Raw genomic sequence first — 23,131 nt, forward strand, 5'->3', positions numbered from 1 at the left:
CATGCCAAAAACAATAGTCGCTGGCCTCTACTGGCCATACCCCGAAAGGGGTTGAAAGCTTCCGTCACTGCACGGCACCTTAGTCATCTGATTGGTCAATAAGAAGAAAGCCTGGACCAGAACATGTGAGACAGCGTACAAACTCAGCACTTAGGAAATGCACACTTAACAAGATGGTCAGAGGGGTGGGGGGTGGAGAGAGAGAGATGGAGGGGGGGCAGGGAGCTGAAAGCATCCGCCTAGGCTTTTATTAACCAATAACAACATGACTGAAGGGGCGACCAGGAGAGGGGGCTCAGAGTGAAAGGCCTCGCTAGTGCTGAGGAGCAGGGGGATTTGTCCCCGTCAGCCCCCTAAAAGGACTCCATTCGAGAGCAGCATCTGCGTCATGCTCCCGCTAAGCGGGTCCCACATAAGGTCAGTTCTCCACCGATCGACCCGTCAATGCCACAGTTAAAACCGGGTCCTGATTCCGTGCGACATTTCCAAAGAGCAGGCAAGGTACAACAAACATAAGACACAACCAGCATGCACTGACACAATGGCTTTTTTTTTTTTTTACAAAACACAGTTTATTGAATTATCAACAACTGTACATATCTTCAGTGACAACACAGTTTGCTACATACTTTGGTGTGTGTTTTGAGACATGACATGACATGACATGACTTGTAGGGTATGGGGCAGTGTGAGGGGGCACGGTGTAACACAGAAGTTAAAAAAGTCTGCCTCGTTCAGGTGACATGCTGCGTTTGGCTTGGCCGCAAACACCTTAGCTGACTCTGTGCTTCTCAGGTTATCTAGGCCCACCAACCCCCAGGAGACTGGAGAACGCAACACACACTCCTTGCAAATCTTTTTCGCTCCACGTGTGACCAAATGCTGCATCTTGTCCATACACTAATGCAACAAAGTCAGAGGGACGAGGAAGTGAGACGGCTCCTTCTGTTCACCAGTTGGTACAGACCTACTCCACAGTTGTTGGACCACTGCCCCCATCTGTGCTTTAGCTGGTACAGGCCTATTCACAGTGCAGCCCCTGGCCCGCTGAGCACACCCCTCTACAACGTGGGACGTTCCCCTCAGGAGAAAGCTGCTCTGTATCCTAGTAGAGGAGGCGCTAGGAGAATGCTGGGCTGTCCAGTGCAAGAGCGGCTCTTCCGGACGAACATCAGCAGCAGCCTGAGGTGCTCACAGGACTGCTGATGCTGGAGCGTTCCAACACGCACAGACTGGGGGGGGCGCGGAGCAGAATCCACAGGACATTTTACAAAAAATACAAGTCCGAAATGCGATCTAGCTCAATTATTTTTTTTCAGAAAGGGGGGGGGGGGGTAAATTTGATTTCCATAAAAGGTCAGCTTGGAAAATGAACTTCTCGAAAGAGAGAGCGAAACAAAGAAGAAAAAAAAAACAAAAAAAACCCAGGAGATAGAATATCCTTAGAAAAAAATATCCTAATCTAATTTCCAAGCCCCAGTGGAAAAACTAAGCACTGAGTATGGGGGAGAGAGAAAGAACCATCACACGTGTAACTGGACACCAAAATATAAATCTATAAAAGGCCTTTTAATACTCCATTATGTACACTTTTCACAGAACCTCCACATGGATAAAGTTTCGGAACGAAGCGCTGCTTCATGTTGCAATATGGAACACTCACCATACATAAAAAAAAACAAAACAAAACAAAACAAAAAAAACCCACCACACCCATAAAACCCAACAAGATGCAAAGGGAAAAATAAAATCTGCGGTATGCTCTTCTAGTGCCATACGACCTGTGCTAGGAATGGCAGTCGAGGGAGGGATGAATGAGTACGACGCGTTAGTGGCTGAAGGCTGTCCAGTCCAGCCCAGTCCAGCCCAGCCCTGCCCGGCCCTGCCCAGTTTAGTCCAGCACATTCCCGACTAGTCCAAGCCGCCGTCAGACAGGCGGTTGCGTGAAGGAGGGGGCGAATGGGGATGCGAGTGAGACACGCGGTCAGGCCGACAGCCACCGCGGGGGGGCGTCACCGGAGGAGGAGGAGGAGGAGGAGGAGGAGTGAGCCGCCCCGCCCCCCCGTCGCCCCGCCCTTGGTCCTGCTCTTCAGGTCCTGAGCTTCCCCACTCCGATAACCTCTGGGCCTAGTAGATCACCTCATACACCGTAGCCTTCTTGTCGCCAGATCCGGTGACGATGTACTTGTCGTCCGCCGAGATGTCACAGCTCAGGACCGAGGACGATTCCTTTGACTGGGGCATGAGAGGGACGTGACGGAGCAGGGGGTAAGAAAAGAAAGAGAGAGAGAGAGAGGATAAAAAGTCATTTGGATGAAATTAAACTGTCAAAACACTTACGGCAGAGCTGCATGGAGCCATGACTCACAGCCGGCACCCCCCACACCGTGGCGCACACACTAAGAGTTGTATATATAAGCACTTCTCCCTGCACCATCGCACTGCATTAGCTCTTAGCTGAGCCCCTCCAGCTTTAAACACTCGAAGGGTTGCCGTTATTTACTGGCGTGCGGCCTCCGCGGCGAGAGTGCGCTCGGCTGAGCGCGCCCACATCCCGCCTAAGTGCTCGGCGCCCTTGGCATTAACGACACGCTCCGGGCCATTTCCGCCCGGACGGGCCCTGTCCGCCCTGGGGGGAGCAGGCGATCTGCCCGCAGGCTTCCTGCAGACGGCCCCGTATTGATCCCAGTACCTGGAAAATGCTGGCGCCGTAGGGAGTCCTCCATGCATTCAACAGATTGTCCTTCCCTGTGCTCACGAACCATTTACCTTGTCAGGGCAAAATCAAACATAATTAGAGTCGGGGGGGGGGGGGGGGAAGAGAGAGAGAGAGAGAGAGAGAGAGAGAGAGAGAGAGAGAGAGAGAGAGAGAGAGAGAGAGAGAGAGAGAGAGAGAGCACGCCACATGGAGACACATGAAAAGAGACGGAAGGCAGGCTTAATGGGAGTGGACGGTCAAGGTTCTGTTGAACTTAGATGCGGTTCATGTGTAAACATCGGTTCGTCCACTTCTTCGAAAAGAGCGGAAGGCCAGAGGCATGCAATTAAATTGAACTCCCATACCGGCGTGCAAATTCGCGTCATTAAAGTGCAGTTGTGCTTTTTCCATTCAGCGTGCCGCACTCTTCGGCTACGGCCGTCCTCCAGGCCCGCTTGATCAAGGTCACTCCCATAAGGCTTAGCATCTTACCACAGTAGGCAAACTTGAGGGAGAGCACGCAGCTCTCGTGCAGGTGGAGCTGATACTTGTCGGGCTTGGTGTGGTGGAGCACCTCCACGTTGCTGCTCTCCATGCCCACGGCCAGCCACTCGCCCGTGGGGCAGTAACCCAGCGAGAAGATCTGTGTGGGCGGGCCAGGGGACAGAGAATGAGCGAGACGGCGGATGCGTCTCGGTGCGGTGTGGCAGTGGCGCGGGCATGAGGCCTCACCTGAGACGTGAAGTCGTGCTGCTGCAGCTGCCGGCCCTCCCTCAGGTCCCACGAGCGCACCGTGTTGTCCAGGCCGCCTGTCCACAGCTTGGTGCCGTCATGGGAGATGTCGATGCAGCTGGCACCGTCCGTGTGGCCCTGGAATTGCCTACCATATCCACCGTTGGAGGTGGGCGGTGCAATTAAAATATAATCATCGTAACGCGATTATTAAAAATATGTGGTAATATGACGCAATCAAATAAAAATAATCGTGATGGGACGTTTTTCGTAATCCGTGGATCCGGACCTTCCCATTTTACTGATAGAAGGGAGAGCGCAAGTCTCTGTGCAACAGCACAGAACAGCAACAGGCTATAAAAACCTGCAGATGGCCCATTTCCTACTGTACTGTACTGAGTACTGACGATACTCGCGATATGCTTTTAAAAGTGGACTATGACATAAAATCATCATCATCATCATCATCATCGCCCATCCCTACCAATTACACTTGACCCCTTAGACCAAACGTGCTTACTAATTACCTGACGAGGGTCTGGTTGTGCAGGTCCCAGACGGCGATGTTGCCGTCGCTGCAGCAGGAGAAGCAGACCTTGGCGTCGGGGCTGATGGCCAGAGCATAGCAGGCTGGCGCCGACGACGTCAGCTCAGCCTTGATGCGGGGCGTCTGCGATGCCAGGTCCCAGATGGTTAGAGTGCTCGCCTCCCCACCCACGATCAGCGTGCGCCCGTCAGGAAGCAGCTTGCAGGAGCGGATGTAGTTGTCGCGGTTCTGCCCGGGAGGGAGGAGCACGAATGAACCGAATGAACCCGCGCCAACGTGGCGTGAGCAGGGGGACCTCTTGCACAGAGCTGGACGCATGCGACGTACATTAAACGTGAGGAAAAACGCGCATCTAAAAAGGGGCAATTCCTGGACTTCCTGTCGCTAAATACAACGAAATTGCACAACTTGGTGATTTGGGGGGGGAAGTTGCCACAAAAGTCACATGATCACCATGTGTTCTTGCCTAAACTGCGTGATCACCGAGTCCAGATTAAAAAAAAGGTGACGCTCAACATTGGCAAAATGCAGAGAAAACCAATTAAATCGCGTAGTTTAAATACAGTTCTGAAGGGGTCGCTGAAACACGAACGACAAGGGAACTGCTAGAGGTAAAGTGCTCCCCTCACCAGGCAGTCGAGCTGGGACACGGGGCTCTTGCTGCCCGGCTGGCTGATGTCCCAGATCTTGACGCAGCCCTTGCCCCCTGTGTAGACGTGGCGGGTGGGGTTGCTGATGGTGACGGCGCACACCACCTCGCCGTGGCTCAGCGTGTTGATCTGGCGGGCGTGGCGCGGGATCCCGGGGCCGATCAGGGCGTCCGGGGGGAAGGGAACGGGCTGCATCTGCCCGTCGGCGCTGACGTGGAAGGAGTAGGCCCTGAGAGAGAGAGAGCGTGAGAGAGAGAGAGAGAAAAAAAAAACAAAAACACCACCACCACACACTCGCCTCAGTTATACATCCAACAGACCGCAGCATGACTGCTGTCTGAAGTGGACTGATTAAATCAATTAGACCGGAGTTTATGAAGAGTGGGGAAAGGGTTTGTGCCGTGTGCCACCCTGACAGGGTGTGTTCAGAAACAGTTCAGCAAAGAGGGGAAGAGGGTGTCTCGGTGGGACACTTACGGCTTTCCCCCGGAGATGGAGGTGAGACTGGCAGGGAGGCCCGGGGGTCTCATATGCGGATGCTCAAAGCCCGCCTAACACAGAACCAAAGGGAAAGTAGTTTTGATAACGTAGCAGCGCGCACAGGACTGATAGAAGCCCTGGTCACAATACAGTTCAGAACTGAGAGAGAGAGAGAGAGAGAGAGAGAGAGAGAGAGAGAGAGAGAGAGAGAGAGAGAGAGAGAGAGAGAGAGAGAGAGAGAGAGAGAGAGAGAGAGAGAGAGAGAGAGAGAGAGAGAGAGAGAGAGAGAGATTCACACACTTACAATGGGTGTTCGGCCATAGGCGGCAGCAGCTGCCGCACTCATCTGGGGTGAGATGTGCAGGCCGGCATAAACCCCGGGGCTGGTCAGTGAGCCGTTCATCTCGTGGTGGCCCATCATGGCGAAGGGCGTCGGGTAGGAGCCGGCGATGGAGAGGGGTGTGCGCAGGGCCGGGGCCGCTACGGAGACACACGGAGCCCATCGCAAATCAGCATGCGCTGCGGGTAGGCAGAGGAGGCGGGCTCAGGATGGGACGTTCCCGCCCCAACCTACCACGCCCGCCCCATTACCTAGCAACTGGCGAGCGGCGCGTGTCCTCGGACAGCTACGGGTCAAACTCAGTCTCCTGGCTTTATATTCATATTAGGAAGGTTAGGCTTTAATCTACTCAGGCAGTGGGGAGGAGAGAGGACTCAACAGCTGGGGGTGGGATGGTTCTTCGGGGGGGGGGGGGGGGGGTTCTTTCTGGAGAGCCGGTTCAGCCCCACTCACCCAGAGCCTCCATGGGCGGCTTGCCCAGGATGGGCCGCAGGCCTGGCGTGGTGCTGGTGCCAGGGGTGGGCGCGTCGTTCCGCGGGGTGGGTGTGTTGGACTTGAGGCCGGGCGTGGACGATTTGTCATTCTGCGCGCGTGCGTGACAAAACGAGAGAGAATGAAGTTTAGAGGAAAAAGGGAAGGAAAGCAGCATCAAGGCAGAAGATTTGAGTGCCGGCTGAACTTAATCCAATCCAATTCTGACAAACCCGCTACTCCTACGAAGCTATAAAGCCATCTATTTATCCCCAAACCCATTACTGCTACAATGGAGATGAGGCTCATTCCACCTCAACCCCCACTCTCCCCTTTAATCTTTCTGCTGAGGCAGAAGAGTTCGAATGGGTAAAGCGCATTGAGTTATTAGCCAGGACGACACGGCTGATCCTGCTATGGGGATGCATTATCCCCGACATTTACAGATGTATTTAAAGCCAGGCCTGGAGAAACAGACATTCCCTCCTAAGCCATTTGGGGGGAGTGGGAGACAGAGCCGGAGCCGGAGAGAGAAAGAACGTCTCTCGTGCAGGATTCTTTGGCTGGACTGCTATTGTCGTCGCGTGAACCCTTCCTACGACGCTCCCCGCGATTCTGCGACGGCGCTTACATGCCCATGCTCCTTAGTTTTGGAGGAAGGCGTGCTGCCGGAGGAGGCCACAGAGGCAGGGCTATTGGGTGTGTCCTTCTTAGGGGGGCGGGGCTTGTCCAGGCCGTTCTCCGGTGGGGAGTGTGCAGGGCTCGCTCGGGGCGTGGCAGGGTCCTGCGAAGGCAAGGAGGTGTTCCGTCAAGACACTGCACAGGTTTACTGACTGAGCGTTGTTGAATCTCCGCAGCAACGACCACACCCCCACCGGCTCACCTCGTTTGAAACGTCAACCACAAGGTCGTCACTTTTGTCACCGTCGCTGTCCTGCGTAGAAGAGCAGCCAGTGAGCGAGGCAGAGCACGCACGGGAGGAGTACACGCAGGCAGGCAGGCAGGCAGGCAGGCAGGCAGGCAGGCAGGCAGGTTACCCCCCCCCCCACCCTACACACACACACACACACACACACACACACTCACATATCTGCTCATGCTGTCCTTCTCCTCCATCTTGCGTTTCTTGGAGTCCAGGCTGTAGTCGGAGGAGCCGCGGTGCTTCTCGCTGCCGGTACGGAGGCTGTCCGACGGTGAGATGGAGTTATTCTGAACGCCGACGAGGATGGCGAGCGGGCGAGGGGGGGGGGGGGGGGAACAGCGATTAAACATCACTCCCTCATTTCCTGCTCACTTTTTTTTTTTTGTGTGGGGGGGTGAAATCATCAGCATATTGTTGCATCATGTCACCATGCTGACAAACCCCACCCTGGTTAGTCACAGAAAGGCGCTCTATTGGTATTTGTTTTTCAAAGTCAAGTTCTATTTGTTATTTATTGCTGGGCAATATGGCTCGTGACGACGGTATTAGTTCATGACAGACTTCAAAAACAGCTGCAGACAGAATGACAGGTACTTTGCAGCTGTGGGTTCTGAAACAGATCCAAGATGGAAAAGAAGGAGGGGAAAAGGGCTCTTATCAGTCCAAAACCGCCGACTTCACAAAGCCAGAAGAGGTCTATTCATTCCAATCAGACGCCTCCAAAGCCCCAAACAGGCCTAACACAATGTGCTGGAACTAGCCAAGCCGTGCTGTATCTAACCACTTGCCCTAGACTAAACACACAAGAATGTGCTGGCTGCACAACAGAGCAGACACAGTTAAACAGTCCTAAGAGAGGGGCTTGTTTTCCCGGTCTGTCTCCACCTCCCGCTCACCCTCCACCCTGCCCCCCATCCCTAAAAGAGACAACAAACAGCTTCAGGAAGACATGAGCGGTGCACTAGTCCTGAACAAGGGCTCTTTATCTGGGAGCAACCAGGCTTGGACTGACTGGCTGACTGTGTGTGTGTGTGTGGCCATGTAATGGCCATTGATTGCTGTAGCGTGCTTGGGCACCTCCTGGCTCTGGCCCCAGGCCTGTGGGGCTGCTGGGCACAGAGTCTCCGCCCGCTGGACGCCCCCTGCCTGTTTACTTCCAGGGCAGCTCGGACACTGACGCGAGCCAACACGCTCCAGCCAGCATCGTGGCCGGCTGGCATCTGGCAGGGCGAGAGCTTCCTCGGCAGGGTGACCCCTACGGTACCTGGAGGAGGAGGAGAGGCTGCGGTGGAGTGCCCCATGGGCACGTTCTCGACGTAAGCCGGCGCTGAGAGCTTCTCTCGGGCTGCCCCTGCAGCCTGGAGAGAACGCACAGTGCAGCACAGGGCGAAGCAGCCTCCATGTTCACGGCAAGTGGAAAAGGAAACGGAGCTGAGAAGTGAGATGAAGCGGTGGACTGGGCAGACAGCCCACAGTACTTTGTGCGTGTGTGTGTGTGTGGCCTGACCTTTTAAAGAGATGCTTAGCGTGACTCATTAAACAGAGCCACCACTATGCTATCAGATGACCTGGGACAACAGCAGCTGCAACAAGCTTGGACACTCACTCACACACACACACACACACACGCACGCAAACACACACACGCACGCACCCTGGGTCACTAACTGCTAGAGGAGCTCCTCTTCCTTCAGACATGACTGCACCCATTGAGAGCTGGCTGAGACTGTCAGAAACCCAATCTCACCACCACAATCAGCCGTCGGAGAGATTTAAGCCCCCGCGTCACATAAACGCTTTTTACAAGGATATGAGAGGCAGGAAAACAATTCCACTGCCTGCGTTCATGCATATTTATTGGCCCATCAGCATAAACGCCAAGGTGGGGGGGTGGGGGTGTGTGTGGAGGTAAACAGGGATGGCACAAGGCGGGGGGGTGGGGTTGGAGAGTAGGGAGAGAGGGATGGAGTGACAGGCCAGGGAAAGAGTTGGATCACTGTAAAGAGGGAAGTTAGTCATCTCTAAATTGCGATGAAATTACACATCAGCTCTAATCCGTACGCTACGTTCAACCAAATTCCCATCCGCATGGAGATTTGAGGGTTTATTCCATTAAAAAAAAACAAAAAAAAAAAAAAAAAACTTCATTTCCCCATTAGTCACTTTAATGAAAGCAGATTACTGTATGAAGCACAACTTGCATGCGTTTCAGGCAAAAGGAGCCTTGCTTGACATTTACATTAATGGAAATTTTCTTAGGCGTGAAACGGGCCAAGAAGCTCTTTCATGCAGAAAGAATGAGAGACAAAGCAAGACAGAATGAGACCAAGTGAAAGAGTATGAGAGTGGGGTGAGTAGAGAGAGAGAGAGAGAGAGAGAGAGAGAGAGAGAGAGAGAGAGACACACACACACACACACACACACACACACACACACACACACACACACACACACAGTGTCAATGGGAGTCTGGGCACTCACCGTGCTCTCTGCAGTCATTGGATTCAATGAGTGGGAAAAATTGGCCAGAAACACAGGAGAGATAAACAAAAGTCAGCCATAAATCACTAAAAGAGGATTTTATCATCCAGCCAAAAACACCCACAATTTCAAACTTTTCCCTGACAAACTGTTCCCAGTATTAGACCCCCGATATACCATCCCTCCAACATACGTTTTCATGTTTAAAATGACAAGCTACACAGCACAGACGCAATATTCCCATCTACCCGCGACCGTGTTACAGGGCCGTGGAGCGGCTGCGTGGGTACAGGCTGCCGTGGCCAAACCCTCACCTCTATGCTCCAGGTCGTGGTGGTTCTTCTCATCTTTGACGGGCAGGTGGGGCTGGCCGCCCAGGGCACCCAGTGCCAGCAGGCCGGCACCGGAACCTGTGACTGGGGGGATGCCAGGAGGCTGCAGGCCCGAAGGGTGGGGGGGCAGGGCCACGGGGCCGTGGGCCGCGTGGGAGAGGTGCTGAGCCTGGAGCTGCTGCTGCTGTGGAGACACACACACACACAACGAGTGGGCCAGAGCGAACGCACGCCGACACATGCACGCAAACAGGACAAGAGCCAGAAAGCACACACACCCCCCAGAGTGAATACACTGAGACACCCCGCCCCACCCTCTCTCACACACACACACACACACACACACACACACACACACACACAGAGTTCAGCAGAGGCAGTAGAAGGCACATTAGCACCTCATTATCATCATATGCATAAAAGAGGAAATGGGCGACAGGTTTCTTGGCTGGTCACGGCGCTGTGTGGGGAAGGAGAGAGAAGCACTGGGCTAAGCAGGAATACACAGTCAGGAAATCTGGAACCCTGAGAAAGCAGCTCGGCAACAGTTAACACAGTTCCTCAGAGATAGCCACACACGCCTCAACCTGCGTCCCTCGCAGAATGCAGTCTGGAAGAAAAAGGTCAAGCCCACCTCAATGAAGACACACACAAACAGGCAGAGCATGCATATGCACATGCATGAACAAACACAGATACACGTTGTCAGGTGCTCTTTAAGAAACGGTTATGAGACAGGAGTCACTGGAATGCTGTCAGCTCAGACTTTACACCACCTGCTCCTTAACCCCATCAAAAAGCTGGACGGACACAAGCACGCACACACACACACACACACACACACACACACACACACACACACACACACACACACACACACACACCCCATTCACATTTGGGGTCAGCAATTCACACAGTATGAGTCATCTGTGAAAACCAAACTTCCAAACCAGTCCAGGAAGCAGCTGGGCTAAGCTTCTAAGAGAGTGCAAGTGTGCTGAAGTGTGTCCAAATATGTATGTATGTGCGTGCGTGAGCATGCGCGCACGCGCATGTGCCTGTGTGTCGGCTGCAGCGGCCAACAACCAGGGGTCCCGTTCTGGCATGTATTCAAGCCTGCATGCACCCATCAATATTTGAAGGGCTTGGGGCAAGCTGACAGGAGTTAAAAGCCTCTCAGCATGGGAAGTGAGCCGTTTAGAGCAAGCTTAAATAATACTTAGCACAGGCACCAGTAAAAAGGGGGAGGGCCTCCGCGAATTATTACTGTGCTCTGACGGGCTGAATAATTTAGCTGCTGTTATGGCATGTACCTCTCCGCGTCTATACAGACCTCAACTCAATCAATGACCATTTATGGCCATCCTCAATGAAATCTTAGGGGTGCGTGCGCTTTTTTTTTTCTCTTTTTTTTTTTTTAAGTTAAAAGGGTAGGTCTTATTGGCTATGTACGGCAGGCATGGAGGGACAACCTTTTAGAATTATTAGCAGGTCATTAATGCCATGCCAAGAGTAAATATCAATAGTAAAGGCTTATTTAGAAGTCTGGAATGCTCCAAAAGCTTGCCCTTTCCAGAGGATCAATCATTATTAAGATGTCCATCAGAAGCCTGAATTCGGGGGCGACTATAATTGCCAACAGCTTTGGCGATTATTTGCACAGCTGGCCGTATATTGCGGCGGAGGGCTCGGGGAGAAGATGGTATATAGAGGAACAGCACCTGGGAGGGGAACCTACAGCCTCCCCCCCGACGGAGCCGCCAGGCTGCTTATGAGACAGGCCACACAGACCAGTGTTTGAACATCAGAAAGGAGGAGGCGAGGGGGAGGAGTGTGTGTGTGTGTGTGTGTGTGTGTGTGTGTGTGTGTGTGTGTGTGGTGTTAGTTCTTAAGCAGTTGCAAGTTTACAAGAAAGATAGTGTGAATATAGATGGTGAATGTGTGTATATGCATGTGTGCATGCATGCATGTATGTATGAAGAGGTCCATGTAGTTGTGGCTGAAGGGTCGCAAATTATAAGTGCAAGAAAATGAGTGTGAATATAGAAAAGAGGATGAGAGTGAATGTATGCGTGTGTGTGTGTGTGTGTGTGTGTGTGTGCGTGCGCAAGCTAGAGAGGATGACGGACCACAAGGGAAATTAAAGAGGCAGTTGATTCACGGGGGAGGCCCTTCCCTGCTCAGTCTGGCTAATGAGCCACTGATGTGTAATACGCATGGACAATCATCGAGAACTCTCATTAGAGCCCTGCCTATGAAGACAAGAAAATAAAGAAATAAAATGCCTCCTCTAATTTAATATTCCTAGATAAAGACCTCTTCTGCTGGTGTTAATCTCCTCTCCAACTGTGAAATACCACTGCCAAACGTTGGCCAGCCACCAGAGGAGAATAAAAGGGTGGTGGGAAAAGGCAAAATGCGTCCTGGAGCATAGACGAGCCACACAGTCCAGCGCTGGAGCGGCTGGCACACAAGATCTCTTAAAGATGCACAACACACCTTGTGTGCGCACGCATGCACGCGCACGCACCCAAATGCGCGCATACCGATGTACGCACAAGCAAACGTGTGCACAGATGCGCGTGTACAGACCCGTGCACACACACACAGGTGAGGGGAGACATCTTGCAGCAGCTGCCGTGCACGGGCAGGTCTGGTGCAGAGCGGGGCGCCTGCCTGTCCTCAGCCCACTCACAGCCCTGCACACACCACCATCACACCTGGCTAAATACAGCCCGCAACAACCACGAGGAGAAAACAGAGGAAGTGGAGTGTTGGCGAAAATAAACCGGACCAAATGAACAAGGGCGAGGGCAGACGTGCGGAGCTGTCGGAGGAGGCCATCTTGAGAGGCCATCGCTGATCAAAGTCAGAGCACTGCAGGGGAGGGGAGGGGAAAAAAAAAAAAAAAAAAAAGCACAGCTGTCCTAGATGCATCCCATTACTGACTCTGGGCTCCATCAATAAGAGATGCCAGCAGCCCCAACACTGCCTGTGTGTGTACATAGCTCTCATCTCACCTTGGCCTTCCAGTATTCATGAGGAGACTGGCACCTGCATGTACATACACACACACACCCTGCTGTGCAAAACACAAACGCTTGCTTCCTACAAAAATAATATTTATACTTAGTCACACTCGCACAGCCACACGAGCTAGTGCCTTTTTGCCCAAGGATATAAAGAAAAACAAGACACGTAAATGTCAACTGCACTTTTACATCTGCACGAGACTTTTCAAAAAAAAAATTTTACACACAGGTGAGCAAAGCTCCGTGCCCAGCACTCTGCAGAAGAGCTCCACCCTGTGCTGATGGCTGCTGCTTCCACGACAGCCATTAAAGCAATAAAGCGCTTCTGGTGTAACAGCATCAAAGCTATCAGACAGGATCTTCTTAGCAGATAGGCTGGCATTTAAACTCTGCCACACACCCGCCTCCTTCTCACTCCAGGAAGTCATTATCTAAGAACGGGTGGGGGTGTCGGGTCTTAATTGAATTCCAGTATCAGACTACACAGCCTTCCTTTTGGGTACCCCCCCCCCACTTTTCAGCAATGGAATGATCTTTAAGCATGGAGACAATCAAAGTGGGGTCAGCTCCTGTAATCAGATCACAGCCAGGCCACCTCTGGGGGTCATGGGGCAAGACCTGCTCCCTCACGCCAATCCGGGTCCATCAGCAATGATCAATGGACAGCAGGCTGGAGGTCAGAGTGCGTGCGATATGCAGGACTGCGGGTAGACGTGAAAGGGGCTGGTCCATTACGGGAACGCAGTGACCAGCGAGAGGAGCTGTTTGCGTCATGGTCTGTCGATGCTGCCTGGGGCAGTAAATAAGGGCTGACCCGCCCCCATCCAACTAAAGGCACGCAGGTAGTGGAGAGAGAGCTCAGAAGGAGTTTGAACACACCCAGGCTTCCTTGAAGCAGCCTGGAACACAGCCGATCCTGCCCATACACACACTCGTCCCAGGAGTGCTTAAACTCCCCAAACTGGCAAGGGTTCCAAACACAGGAGAAAAACGAAACTACACCTCCACCACATTAAAAGGTGACACACACACACAGAGGCACACCCAAATATTCATGCATATGCAAGTACACACACACACACACACACACACACACACACACACACACACACACACACTAAAGCCATACTTTTACATTCGTTTAGAATCCATGCACATTAATCCATGTATTATTTTATCATTAATTTTTAATTCAATAACAATCAATCAAAAATGGGGCAAAACTGCACATCAAATGTATCAAAATCCAGAGATCACATTTTGACAAATACTAATTTCAAAGTGGCAGTTTTCTGGGTGATGTGCAGGTTTGCCCCCCTCAGAACAGTCAAATGAGAGAATTAAAGGGGTATACACACGGTGAGGGGCAGATTGGGAAGTCCACGTACCCCGATGATGGCATTCAGTTCGGTCATTGTCACTTGCTTGGCACGCTCAACAGCCTGGGCCACCTGCTGTTGGTGCTGAGGTCGAGAAAGGCAAAACGACAAGAGCTCAGACAGACAAACGCCCTTCAACTCGGGCCATTTGCACACAGCGCGCTACACATAAACCCCGTTCAGCGCAACACAAGCAGACGTTTGCCTGGTAGAATCAGAGCTGAAACTTAAACTGTAAAAGCGACTCAAGTCCCAGTTAAGAAAAATACAGAAAATATGGACATGGAAAATACTGGTGCATTAGGAGACACACTTGAGAACATGCACTGTAGTCCTGGAAATTCCATTCATGTATGACTAGGAACAGCATTTAAGTCATTTATGATATATATAGAAGGTATATATAAAAATATGTAGGAAATTACAAATCGCTGTGTCACTAGCTTCAATGTGGTTCATGATCTATGAATAAATGACAAAGTACTTTCGTTGAGTCGCTCTGCATAAGAGTGCCTGCCAAATGCCATAAATGTAAACATGTGAAAAAAAGGCCATCAGCTTACCTCTTGTGACAGAAAAGGCATGATCTGAGCTAGAATTGCGTTGAGTCTTTTAGCAATCTCAGTCTAGGAGGAGAGAGAGAGAGAAACAAAGATGAAGCAACTAATGCTATAAAGTACAACACAAATAAATAAATAAATAAATAAATAAATAAATAACGGTTGACTCAACCCCTTTTAGTGTTTACGACGATTAAGTCAATTACCATGGCAATCAGCGGTGCTTGACTGGGCACACTCCAAACAGCGTGATATTGACATGGGAAATATTGAAAGCATTAGGAGAGCCAGGGGAGAGGGAGCTCAGCTGTGCTGAGTGTACACTCCAAACGACACACGCCGCCACTGCACACCCACCGCACTGGGACCTGGAACGCAGCCTGGGACCGCCGGCGGGCCAGAATCGCCATGCCACTCTCTGCCCCGGCACCTGCCGCCCGTGCGGGGCAACAGGGATGAGGGCAGTGTCGAGGGGGGCGGGGGCCAGAATTCAAACGGCGAGCAAGAGCCACGGCTGGCCGCATCCCGATGAGCTAATCGTGACGATGCTGGGAACGGAGACGGGGCTCGGGGTGCAGGGCAGACGCCGCTGCCACAGCGGCACCAGCAGTCGCCAGCCGTAAGTGCTCGCTAATGAGAGAGGGTGGCGTAGGACCAGGTCTGTTGGTAGCCCCTGCCCCCACCCGCCACGCCCCCTTCGGCACCCCACGCCATCATTTTCCCAGCACAGACACCCCCCCCCAACCCCCACAGCCACCTTCATCCATCCAGTTCACCACAGGGATCCGACCTCCATTCTCTCTCCGTCTCTCCGCCCGCCTGGCCGTCGCCATGGCAACTGTGGCCGAGCTAACCCCCAACCCCCCAACCCCTCCCCCCGCCACCCCCGCCCCCGGTCTCCTATCGTGCTCTGATCATTATGCAAATGCTACCTCGGCTTGACCGTAACGGCCTGTAAAATCATATTACAGGCACATGGGCGGGTCACATTACAGGCAAACGGGCGGCTCATTCCGTTTAAATGTTTTGGCCCGTCGCTCAGAAGTGCGTCGTGTGCCGAGGGTGGATAAAGACGGGGACCAGGGAGAGCTGATGCTGACGTGGGGGGGGGGGGGGGGGTGGATGGGTGGAGCTATGATGGATGGAAGAAAGGTGGCCTTTCCTCTCCCCAGACACCACCCCGGCCCACGCCACGAAACCTGCCCTGACCCGGAGCGCCGCCCCTCGCATGGCCCCGCCTCTACCCTGGCCCCGCCCCTGCTCTCCAGCTCCCCCCCCCTCCTCCTAGCCAGCAGTGGAGGGCAGTAACGCGGCGTGATGAAAGAGCCTCACATCACAGGTCTGGCTCAGGCTTTGACTGAGACCAAAGGAGAACGGTGCTGGGGCACGGCGGCTGGGGGCGGGGTTGGGAATCACAAACTCGGCTACAGATGCATCATCCACAGAATTTATGAGCCCGGGCCAGAGCCTGGGCCGCGGCCGAGCACAAACACGGCCCGCCGCTCACCGGCCCCATTTCTCATTTCAATGGCAAACACGCAGTGCCTCTCTGCCCGGGAAATTATTTATGACGTACCACTGAAAAACGCCGAGCGGCCAAGCACAATATACGAGCCGAGTGCCGGCGGCCCTGCCGGACCGCACCGGGAGAGGCTGATCTGAGAACAGCGCGTCGCCGGGGCACAGGCAGCTGGAGATGAGGGCTGTATTGACAGTAATCGGAGGCGGATGGCACTCCACATCAAAGGCGCGGCAGAGTATCAACATGAAAGCGGGTAGAGGGGACACGCCAAAGATTCTTCGCTTTCTGTACATTCCCTGCTCTCAAGGCCCAACTTCCCCGACAGCTGGTTCGGCGCGCAATAAACAGCAGGCTCATAATTATGTCAGCGTCGAGGATGTTTGCAGAAAAGCAAGCTTGCTATATATTGCTGTAATGGGGCGTACTGCAGTGGTTTGCTTTTAAAAGAAAATAATATGACTCAAAAGGATTTACAGTCTGATCGCTTAGTTAAGAAAGAAAGAAAAAAGGGGGATACTGGAAGCTGCATAAACAAAAACAGCTGAAGAGCCAGATCAGTGTATAATCCTTATTTGCCAAGATAAACCTCGTCAATAGCAGCAGAACATCTGAGAGGATTTGCGGAGGGGTCTGGAGAGCGTCGAGAGCATTCCTGAAGGGCCTGGCCGCGACGCTGACAGCCGGCCCCCTGCGGTTGAGGGTTTGCTCGGCCGTCACCCCCGCCGACCCCGCGTGCTCCATCTGGTGAAAAATCCTGAACAATCCCAGCCGCTGTACATGTTTGCGCGCGTCACGGTACCGGGTGCCGCGTACGTGCGAGTGCTACCTGCGCCATAAAGAGTGAGGGGCTTTTAGCTCCATCTGCAGATAAAAAAATAAAAATAGGATGCCGTCACTTTAAGCAGATGAAAGCCCGGCTCTTGAGTGGCGAGCTTCACGCTCTGGTACACAATTACAGGTACTCGGACCTGTCTAGCACCCCTTCAAGAGCACTCTAGGCCAGCCTGTCAATGGCACGCTGAAAGCCATTTGTCTGTTGCTATCGGCAGCGGTGGAGCGGAGTGAGACACTGATGAGCATTGAATATAGCGGGAAAACAACTGGTGCCGGCTGCCGTGTGTCCCCATCACAAACACTACTTGACCCAGCGGGGCTGATGGGGCTCCAGGTCTCAACAATGAGCCAAGCACAGCTCTGACTGACACAAAGTAGTAACGAAGGACCGACACCGGCTGCCCGGGCCGCGTGACGGTGTGTGTCCCTCGAGCTAAGAATTGACATTCGAGTTTACCTGTATCGATCAGCAAAAGCCATGGGTCTGGGCTCCGGTTCTGCACAAGCGACTGACTTTTCTTTCCCGGCAGTGGAAAGGCACACACAGACACACCCTCGCGCACCTGTCCAGGTCGACCGTGCATGGGTTCATGCACCCGACCTGGGGGGGTGCACCTCCGCACCTGACCGCAGGGTAACAAGCGCGACTATGAGTGGGGAGGAACAGGTCCCGAGTCCCAGCCCCGCCTCTCCACTCTTCGGTGTTTTCTTTTTAACAGGGGCTGTGTGTGCTCACCTCACAGAGCGAGCATGTTTGCTTTGGCTCGCGCTAAGAAGAACCATCCAGCAGTTAGCAAACACTTACTAGAGTCCCCCTGTATAAATCATTGATCCCCGTGTCAACCCGGGGGCGGACCGGCTCAATCCGGCCCTCTGTGGGCAGGGAGCGATCACCTGAGCAGGGGGAAGAGATGAGGCGCCTCCCCACAACAGTCACAACAAGTGAGACAAACTTGGATCGACCCATAATAATTAGCCATCGTGGCAGCTCAATGACGAGGCAGCACAACCATTAGAGACACATTTCCTCCCGCCGACACAGCTGTCGGCAGATATCAGACACCAACACACCTCCTGAAAAAAATCCGCATTACGCCTCCTCTCTTTAAAACACTAAACACCGGAGGAGAAGGGTGGAGGGGGGTTGGCGGTTGAAGGGGGTGGGGGGGGATTGTGGGGGCACCGCAGATACAGAGACGGATTTTACTGTCGCGCAGGAATAAATCCTCAGGCCGGAGGATAATATGGTGGTGTGGATCCAGTAATCTGAGCCACCTCTGGCGGTTAACCACTCCCAGGCTGCACCCTCACTCCTGGGCTGTTCTTAACACAGGAGGACTGAGCTGGGTAACTGGAGGGGGAGGTGCTGTTTGCTCACCAACACCCTCCTCCTCTCTCGCCTCCAGCAGGTTAGAGCCACGGTTGCATGAATTATTCAGGCGCCTCCGTGGGCTCTGTGGCCGTGGCTGATAAAAGTCAAGGCGCTAAAATGGATCAGTCGATTAACCTGTTTACACAGGGACGCTCCTTCCCCCCCCCCGCTCACGCCCGCCTGCCTGCCTCTGTCCCGGCTGGCTCCACAGCGCCACCCCCCCCCCCCTCTCTCTCATTGCTTCCTGGCTGGGAGATAAGTGGCTGACAGGAGGCATCAGAGGAGCGTGGGACCTGACAGACGGCCAAGCGCAGGGACGTGCACGGGGACTGATGCATGCTAGGCTTGGCTGCTCCTCCCTCATGCCATTAACCTTCGGGGGGGGGGGGGTGTCCCCAACAAGTCCCTCCTATCGCCTTATTATCGGGAGTGTGAGAGCCATGTGATAAATCGAAAAAAACAAACAAAAAAAAACACCACTCAGGCACACGCACATGTGTGCTGTGCACGCACACACAGATATAGTCTTAGATTAGCCTTAGAAAAGTGCCATTCGGGGAAAGAAAAGCCAATCTGGTGATTGCCTCTGAAGGCGCTCCTGAGTCAGGTAAACGGGCTGCAAAATTTCGGCACGGTACGGAATTGATTGGGGAGCTGAATTTACGACAGGTACTATTTTTCGCCAGCTTTAATTTATAGAGGTGTCTTAAATGTGCTGACATAATGGGCCTGGGCAAACTCCTCTCTCTTTAGTCATTAAGACACGATGCCCCTGCTGCCAAATACCTGACTTTAATCTTATCAAAGCGGCCTAACCACCCCAGCATGTGCTGTTAGCTCAGCGCGAGAGGCGAAGGCAGGGAGCGACTGCGTTCGTCTCGGTAACTCTTGGAGCAAAGAATGCAGTGTGTCTCGCGTCAGGTCCATGCAGCACATTTCACCTGTCTCCAACGAAGCAGTGTGGCTGGGCTGACGTCTCTCTCACACACACACTCACACTCACACTCTGTGATCCAGAGAAGGTGCAAGCAATGTCAGTGAAGGATCAAAAGCCCACATACCTGTTTGTGCATTTCAATGTTAAGCCCATAGGACATCTCGTAGTACTGAAAAGAAACAGAAAGGAGAATATTCAGTTTCGCACCCCCCCCGCTGTAGCCCAACATCAAATACACTCTCTGCACATCAGAGAGTCGAGGGGCAAGACAGTGAGTGGTGGTGGGTTTTTTTTGGTGAAACACGGAGAGGTAAGAAGCTGAGAGTTTTTGATGAGCACTTCAAACCCTTTCACACAAGCATTTAAAATCTGCCCTCTCTCCTTTCAATATGTTTAACAACTGAACCAAGGCCCAACAAGAGATATCCAGTTCAATCAGTCCCCTCCCATTAGCCACTGTCGTCTCCCCCCCCCCCCCCAGCCCTCCCCCAAATCCGGTTGAACGGAAAAGGATTTCACAACAGCAGTGTTTCGGCCCTCGGATCATCCCTGCATAGGCAGACCCTATCAGCAGAGGTGGTGTGGGGACTCTTTCCAGGGTTTACCTAACCTCTCTGCCTCCTGGCACACTGACAAGCTCCTTCCTGCAAACGGAATGTTTAACCAGTGTCCCTGGGTATTGGTTAAAGTCATCCCTTGTGTGTTTACTCAAGATAAGCAACTACACTTCCACGGTTTGACCTTGCAGAGTTACATCACATCGAGCTTTTTTTTTTTTTTTTTTTTTTTTGTCTCCTCCCCCTGTTAATCAGAAAAGCCAGCACGGGGAGGGCTTCTGATCTCCAAACATTTGCAACTGAATCTGGGCCTTTTGATATGGTGTAAATTATTAAGGCTCCGCTTCAGATTAACGGCGATTTGAAGGCGAGCTGGTTGTTTGCGTGTTAAATCTCATTATGGGGAGACTGTACGCTGGGGTCTCTGCTGCCTTTGAGTATTTTCCCACAGCCGCCTCTGGCCCTCCTCCATCACCCCTCACCTAATTTACAGCCGCGCATTTGTCTGCGAGCGGCGTATCCTTGGAGAATAATCAGATCCCCGCACGGAGGGAGGCGGAGAGGAGGCGAGAGCAGGAGTACAGGGAGGGGGTGGGGGAGAGGAGAGAACAAGGGGAACAATGCTGTGGTCATTGACCCCTGCGGCTAAGGGGCGGCATATAAAGGAGCATGGGGCTCAGAGCAGTCACTCAGGACCCTTTAATAAAGCTGGTTTTATACACACACACACACACACACACACACAGCGAGCGACAGCGAGAGAAACAGTGAAAGAGAGCGACAGAGCAGGTACACTCAGAGTTTACCCTTTCACAACCCCATGTACTCCATAAATAAGACTATAATTGTAGATTAGATTTTGGAGCTCATCTTACCATGACATAGTGGCGTTGCATTTCAGTCTTCTCATTGGCCAGTTTGTCATACTCCACCTTCAGACTGAAATAACACGCAGGCTTTGAGACAGTTTCTCAGTCATTACGGTTACATCAGTGCGTGTCTTTGCTGCCACTGTTGCTAGCAAAACAAATTAACACCGTTTCACTCTACGGCCGAGACCGCTTACTTGAACGCGCGTTATTGATGGCGGCTCGACGCCTCTCGCCCTGGCTGCAGTAAAAGCACAAGGTGTTGTTTTACTGTCCCTGACCCCTCGGTTATTACCTGTGATACTGCGCTTGCAGGAACTGGAATTCATCTTTGATCCTGTCGCAGGACTCTGCCACTGTGAATTTGAAGCCTGGCTGACCAGGCTGGTGGGGCGCCTGAAAGACCATCACATCAATCAAACTCAATTACGTCCTCCCACAACCAAATCCGGTTTGCACCGACTGGGGCACGAGGCCCTAATGCATTCTGGGGCCCGGGGAGTGTAGCTCTAATATTTCAGCCCCTGCAACGAGGGCCTGGGTGACATCTCTGCTACAGGGACATCTGTGTGATTGCTACAGGCCCCACAGTGCCCCGGGGGGGTGGGGGGTGTGTGTTCTTGCAGTTATGGCCCGCCTGAAGAGGCAGTCGTTTTAATGCCTCACACAAGCACCAGCGGGAGAAATGTGGGTCGCTGTGCATGGGTGGCTCTGAGCTGGGCAAAGCTGCGCCTGTTAAAACAAAAATAATTCTGCCGTTTCCTCCCTCCTCCATTATGCATGATTTTTTTTGGGGGGGGGGGGGTCTAATCAGGTGCTCTCTGAAAATATGCCTCGCTTTAGTAAACAAATATGATTACTGATGAACATATTGGTAAAGGAATTCTCTTCACTCTTCAAGGTTGGCTGAATTTCAGACTGTGTTTCAAGCTCCAGTCGGCATGAGTGGGCCAAACATTACTCCACAGTTCCCACTGACCTGCCACTGACTTCAAAAGCATGATCTGGGTGCGCACAGAGGGGCTTGGCGAATCCAACGGTGGTGCGCTGCACATCAGGATGTCGTTCGTCACGGGCGGGCGGCTCGAGTTAAATCGACGCAGATGTAGCAATTATGTTTTGCATAGATTCAAGATGTGCAACTTACCGGATGCCGGCCCTGTGGATACATCTTGAAATGTATCCTTTATTTATCGGAGGTCTGCGAATCGTGGGGCTCGATATTTCGAGGAGGCGATCGCTGGCAACGCCACTGTATTCAGTACATCAGCCGGACAGAAAGCCCACCGGTCGCTAGGGGCCAAACACCCCGACACAGTCCCCTGCTTTCAGATCTCTGAACCTTTTATCTCTTCAGGCAAAGCAAAAACAGACAAAAACATCATTAGCTTTACACAGACTGATATCTCTAGGTCTGTTTTTTTTTTTTTTTTTTTTTTTAAACAACTCACGATAAAGCCCAAAATGGAGAAGTTTGACGTTCGCGTTTACAATTAAACGCGTCTGGTGACCTTAAAAAATCCCTCATCAAGAGAAAGAGCGCTACTAAACGCTGGGATACCGTTTGCCAGCGCCGGCTGAGAATTTCGACAAGCTCTTAAGCTAATGATCCCAGTCAGACAAGCAGCGTTACACCTCGTAGCTGAACGTCGAGTAGACCGAAGACATGAAGACTGACCGGAACGACATTCAGAAAGCAACACAAAACATGACTGCTGACAGATAAGGCATGCTGTTGGGCTTTTTCTTTGTTTGGCGATTTATTTTTCACATTCGCGGTCAATAATTTACGTTACAAGACAGGTCAGCTAAGTTACCAAATAACAACTGGGTCAACAAAAGGACAGGGCTAAGCCGAGGAGGGCAAGCGCTCAGTTTGGTGAGGAGCGCTGAAGCAATATTTTGTTGAATAACAAGCCACTGTGGCTAGATGGCTAACCTGCTAGCCACGTACCTGGTTTTGCGCCTCCAAAAATGTCCAGTCGCATCCACTTTCAAAGACGACGAATAACTTTAAAACGTACAATCGCTGTCCCGTGTGCACTCGACGCTGCCCAAGCGTCGAAAACGTTCCTGCTCGACGCCAACAAGCGCGTCAAACATCTCCCGGTGCGCTCTCTGTCTAGAAGGCGAGCGGAGACGACTGCTTCTTCTACCGCAGGTCCGAGAGCAAGACGATAAAGATTTTTTACTCACTAACCACACAAAAACTCCGAAGCTAGGTCGAATGGTCTCAGAAAAAAAATGTCTGCATAATCCCCCCCTTCCAAAAAAAAAAAATCGTGCCAAAATGTACTTCCGATTTTGAAGAGCTTTTGGAACGTTCCAAAGTGTAACGTCGTACTCCACTTTCGCGTTTCCCGTTCGTCCAGCAACGCCACAGCCCGTACCACACACAGACAGTCTACTGACACGA

The 23,131-nt window shown here is 52.5% G+C and overlaps 1 protein-coding gene across 3 annotated transcripts; it reads right to left on the bottom strand.

The window, feature by feature from the left end:
- Nucleotides 1-548: 548 nt before the first annotated feature.
- On the bottom strand, nucleotides 549-23,128 carry tle3a (TLE family member 3, transcriptional corepressor a). Of its 3 annotated transcripts, XM_081715291.1 has the most exons (20): nucleotides 22,670-23,128; nucleotides 21,863-22,066; nucleotides 21,011-21,111; nucleotides 20,722-20,785; nucleotides 19,414-19,458; nucleotides 14,628-14,690; nucleotides 14,074-14,148; nucleotides 9,619-9,837; nucleotides 7,005-7,127; nucleotides 6,802-6,852; nucleotides 6,550-6,702; nucleotides 5,901-6,030; nucleotides 5,412-5,587; nucleotides 5,105-5,178; nucleotides 4,607-4,856; nucleotides 3,958-4,205; nucleotides 3,431-3,578; nucleotides 3,191-3,341; nucleotides 2,693-2,769; nucleotides 549-2,235 (listed from the first exon to the last, which is right to left on the bottom strand). In XM_081715291.1, the coding sequence occupies exons 2-20, from the start codon at nucleotides 21,884-21,886 to the stop codon at nucleotides 2,128-2,130; spliced, it is 2,280 nt and encodes a 759-aa protein (XP_081571417.1). In that variant the 5' UTR covers nucleotides 21,887-22,066; nucleotides 22,670-23,128; the 3' UTR covers nucleotides 549-2,127. The 3 variants fall into 3 exon arrangements, with proteins under 3 accessions (XP_081571417.1, XP_081571415.1, XP_081571416.1); XM_081715289.1 differs by lacking the exons at nucleotides 9,619-9,837; nucleotides 14,074-14,148; nucleotides 14,628-14,690; ... (3 more) ...; nucleotides 21,863-22,066; nucleotides 22,670-23,128 and adding exons at nucleotides 7,918-8,236; nucleotides 8,348-9,083 and having other exon boundaries at nucleotides 5,412-5,626; XM_081715290.1 differs by lacking the exons at nucleotides 9,619-9,837; nucleotides 14,074-14,148; nucleotides 14,628-14,690; ... (3 more) ...; nucleotides 21,863-22,066; nucleotides 22,670-23,128 and adding exons at nucleotides 7,918-8,236; nucleotides 8,348-9,081.
- Between the last annotated feature and the right edge of the window lie 3 nt (nucleotides 23,129-23,131).

The sequence above is a fragment of the Electrophorus electricus genome, chromosome 6, assembly GCF_041902795.1.
Source record: "Electrophorus electricus isolate QZ-2024a chromosome 6, ASM4190279v1, whole genome shotgun sequence".
Classification (NCBI taxonomy): Eukaryota; Metazoa; Chordata; class Actinopteri; order Gymnotiformes; family Gymnotidae; genus Electrophorus; species Electrophorus electricus.

Coding starts and splice junctions, on each gene's coding strand:
- tle3a (XM_081715291.1), bottom strand. CDS start 21,886: ATGTATCCACAGGGCCGGCATCCG. Junction 19,459..20,721: donor TGCAACGCCACTATGTCATG/GTAAGATGAGCT, acceptor GTTTCTTTTCAG/TACTACGAGATGTCCTATGG. Junction 3,579..3,957: donor CACAACCAGACCCTCGTCAG/GTAATTAGTAAG, acceptor TGGATATGGTAG/GCAATTCCAGGGCCACACGG.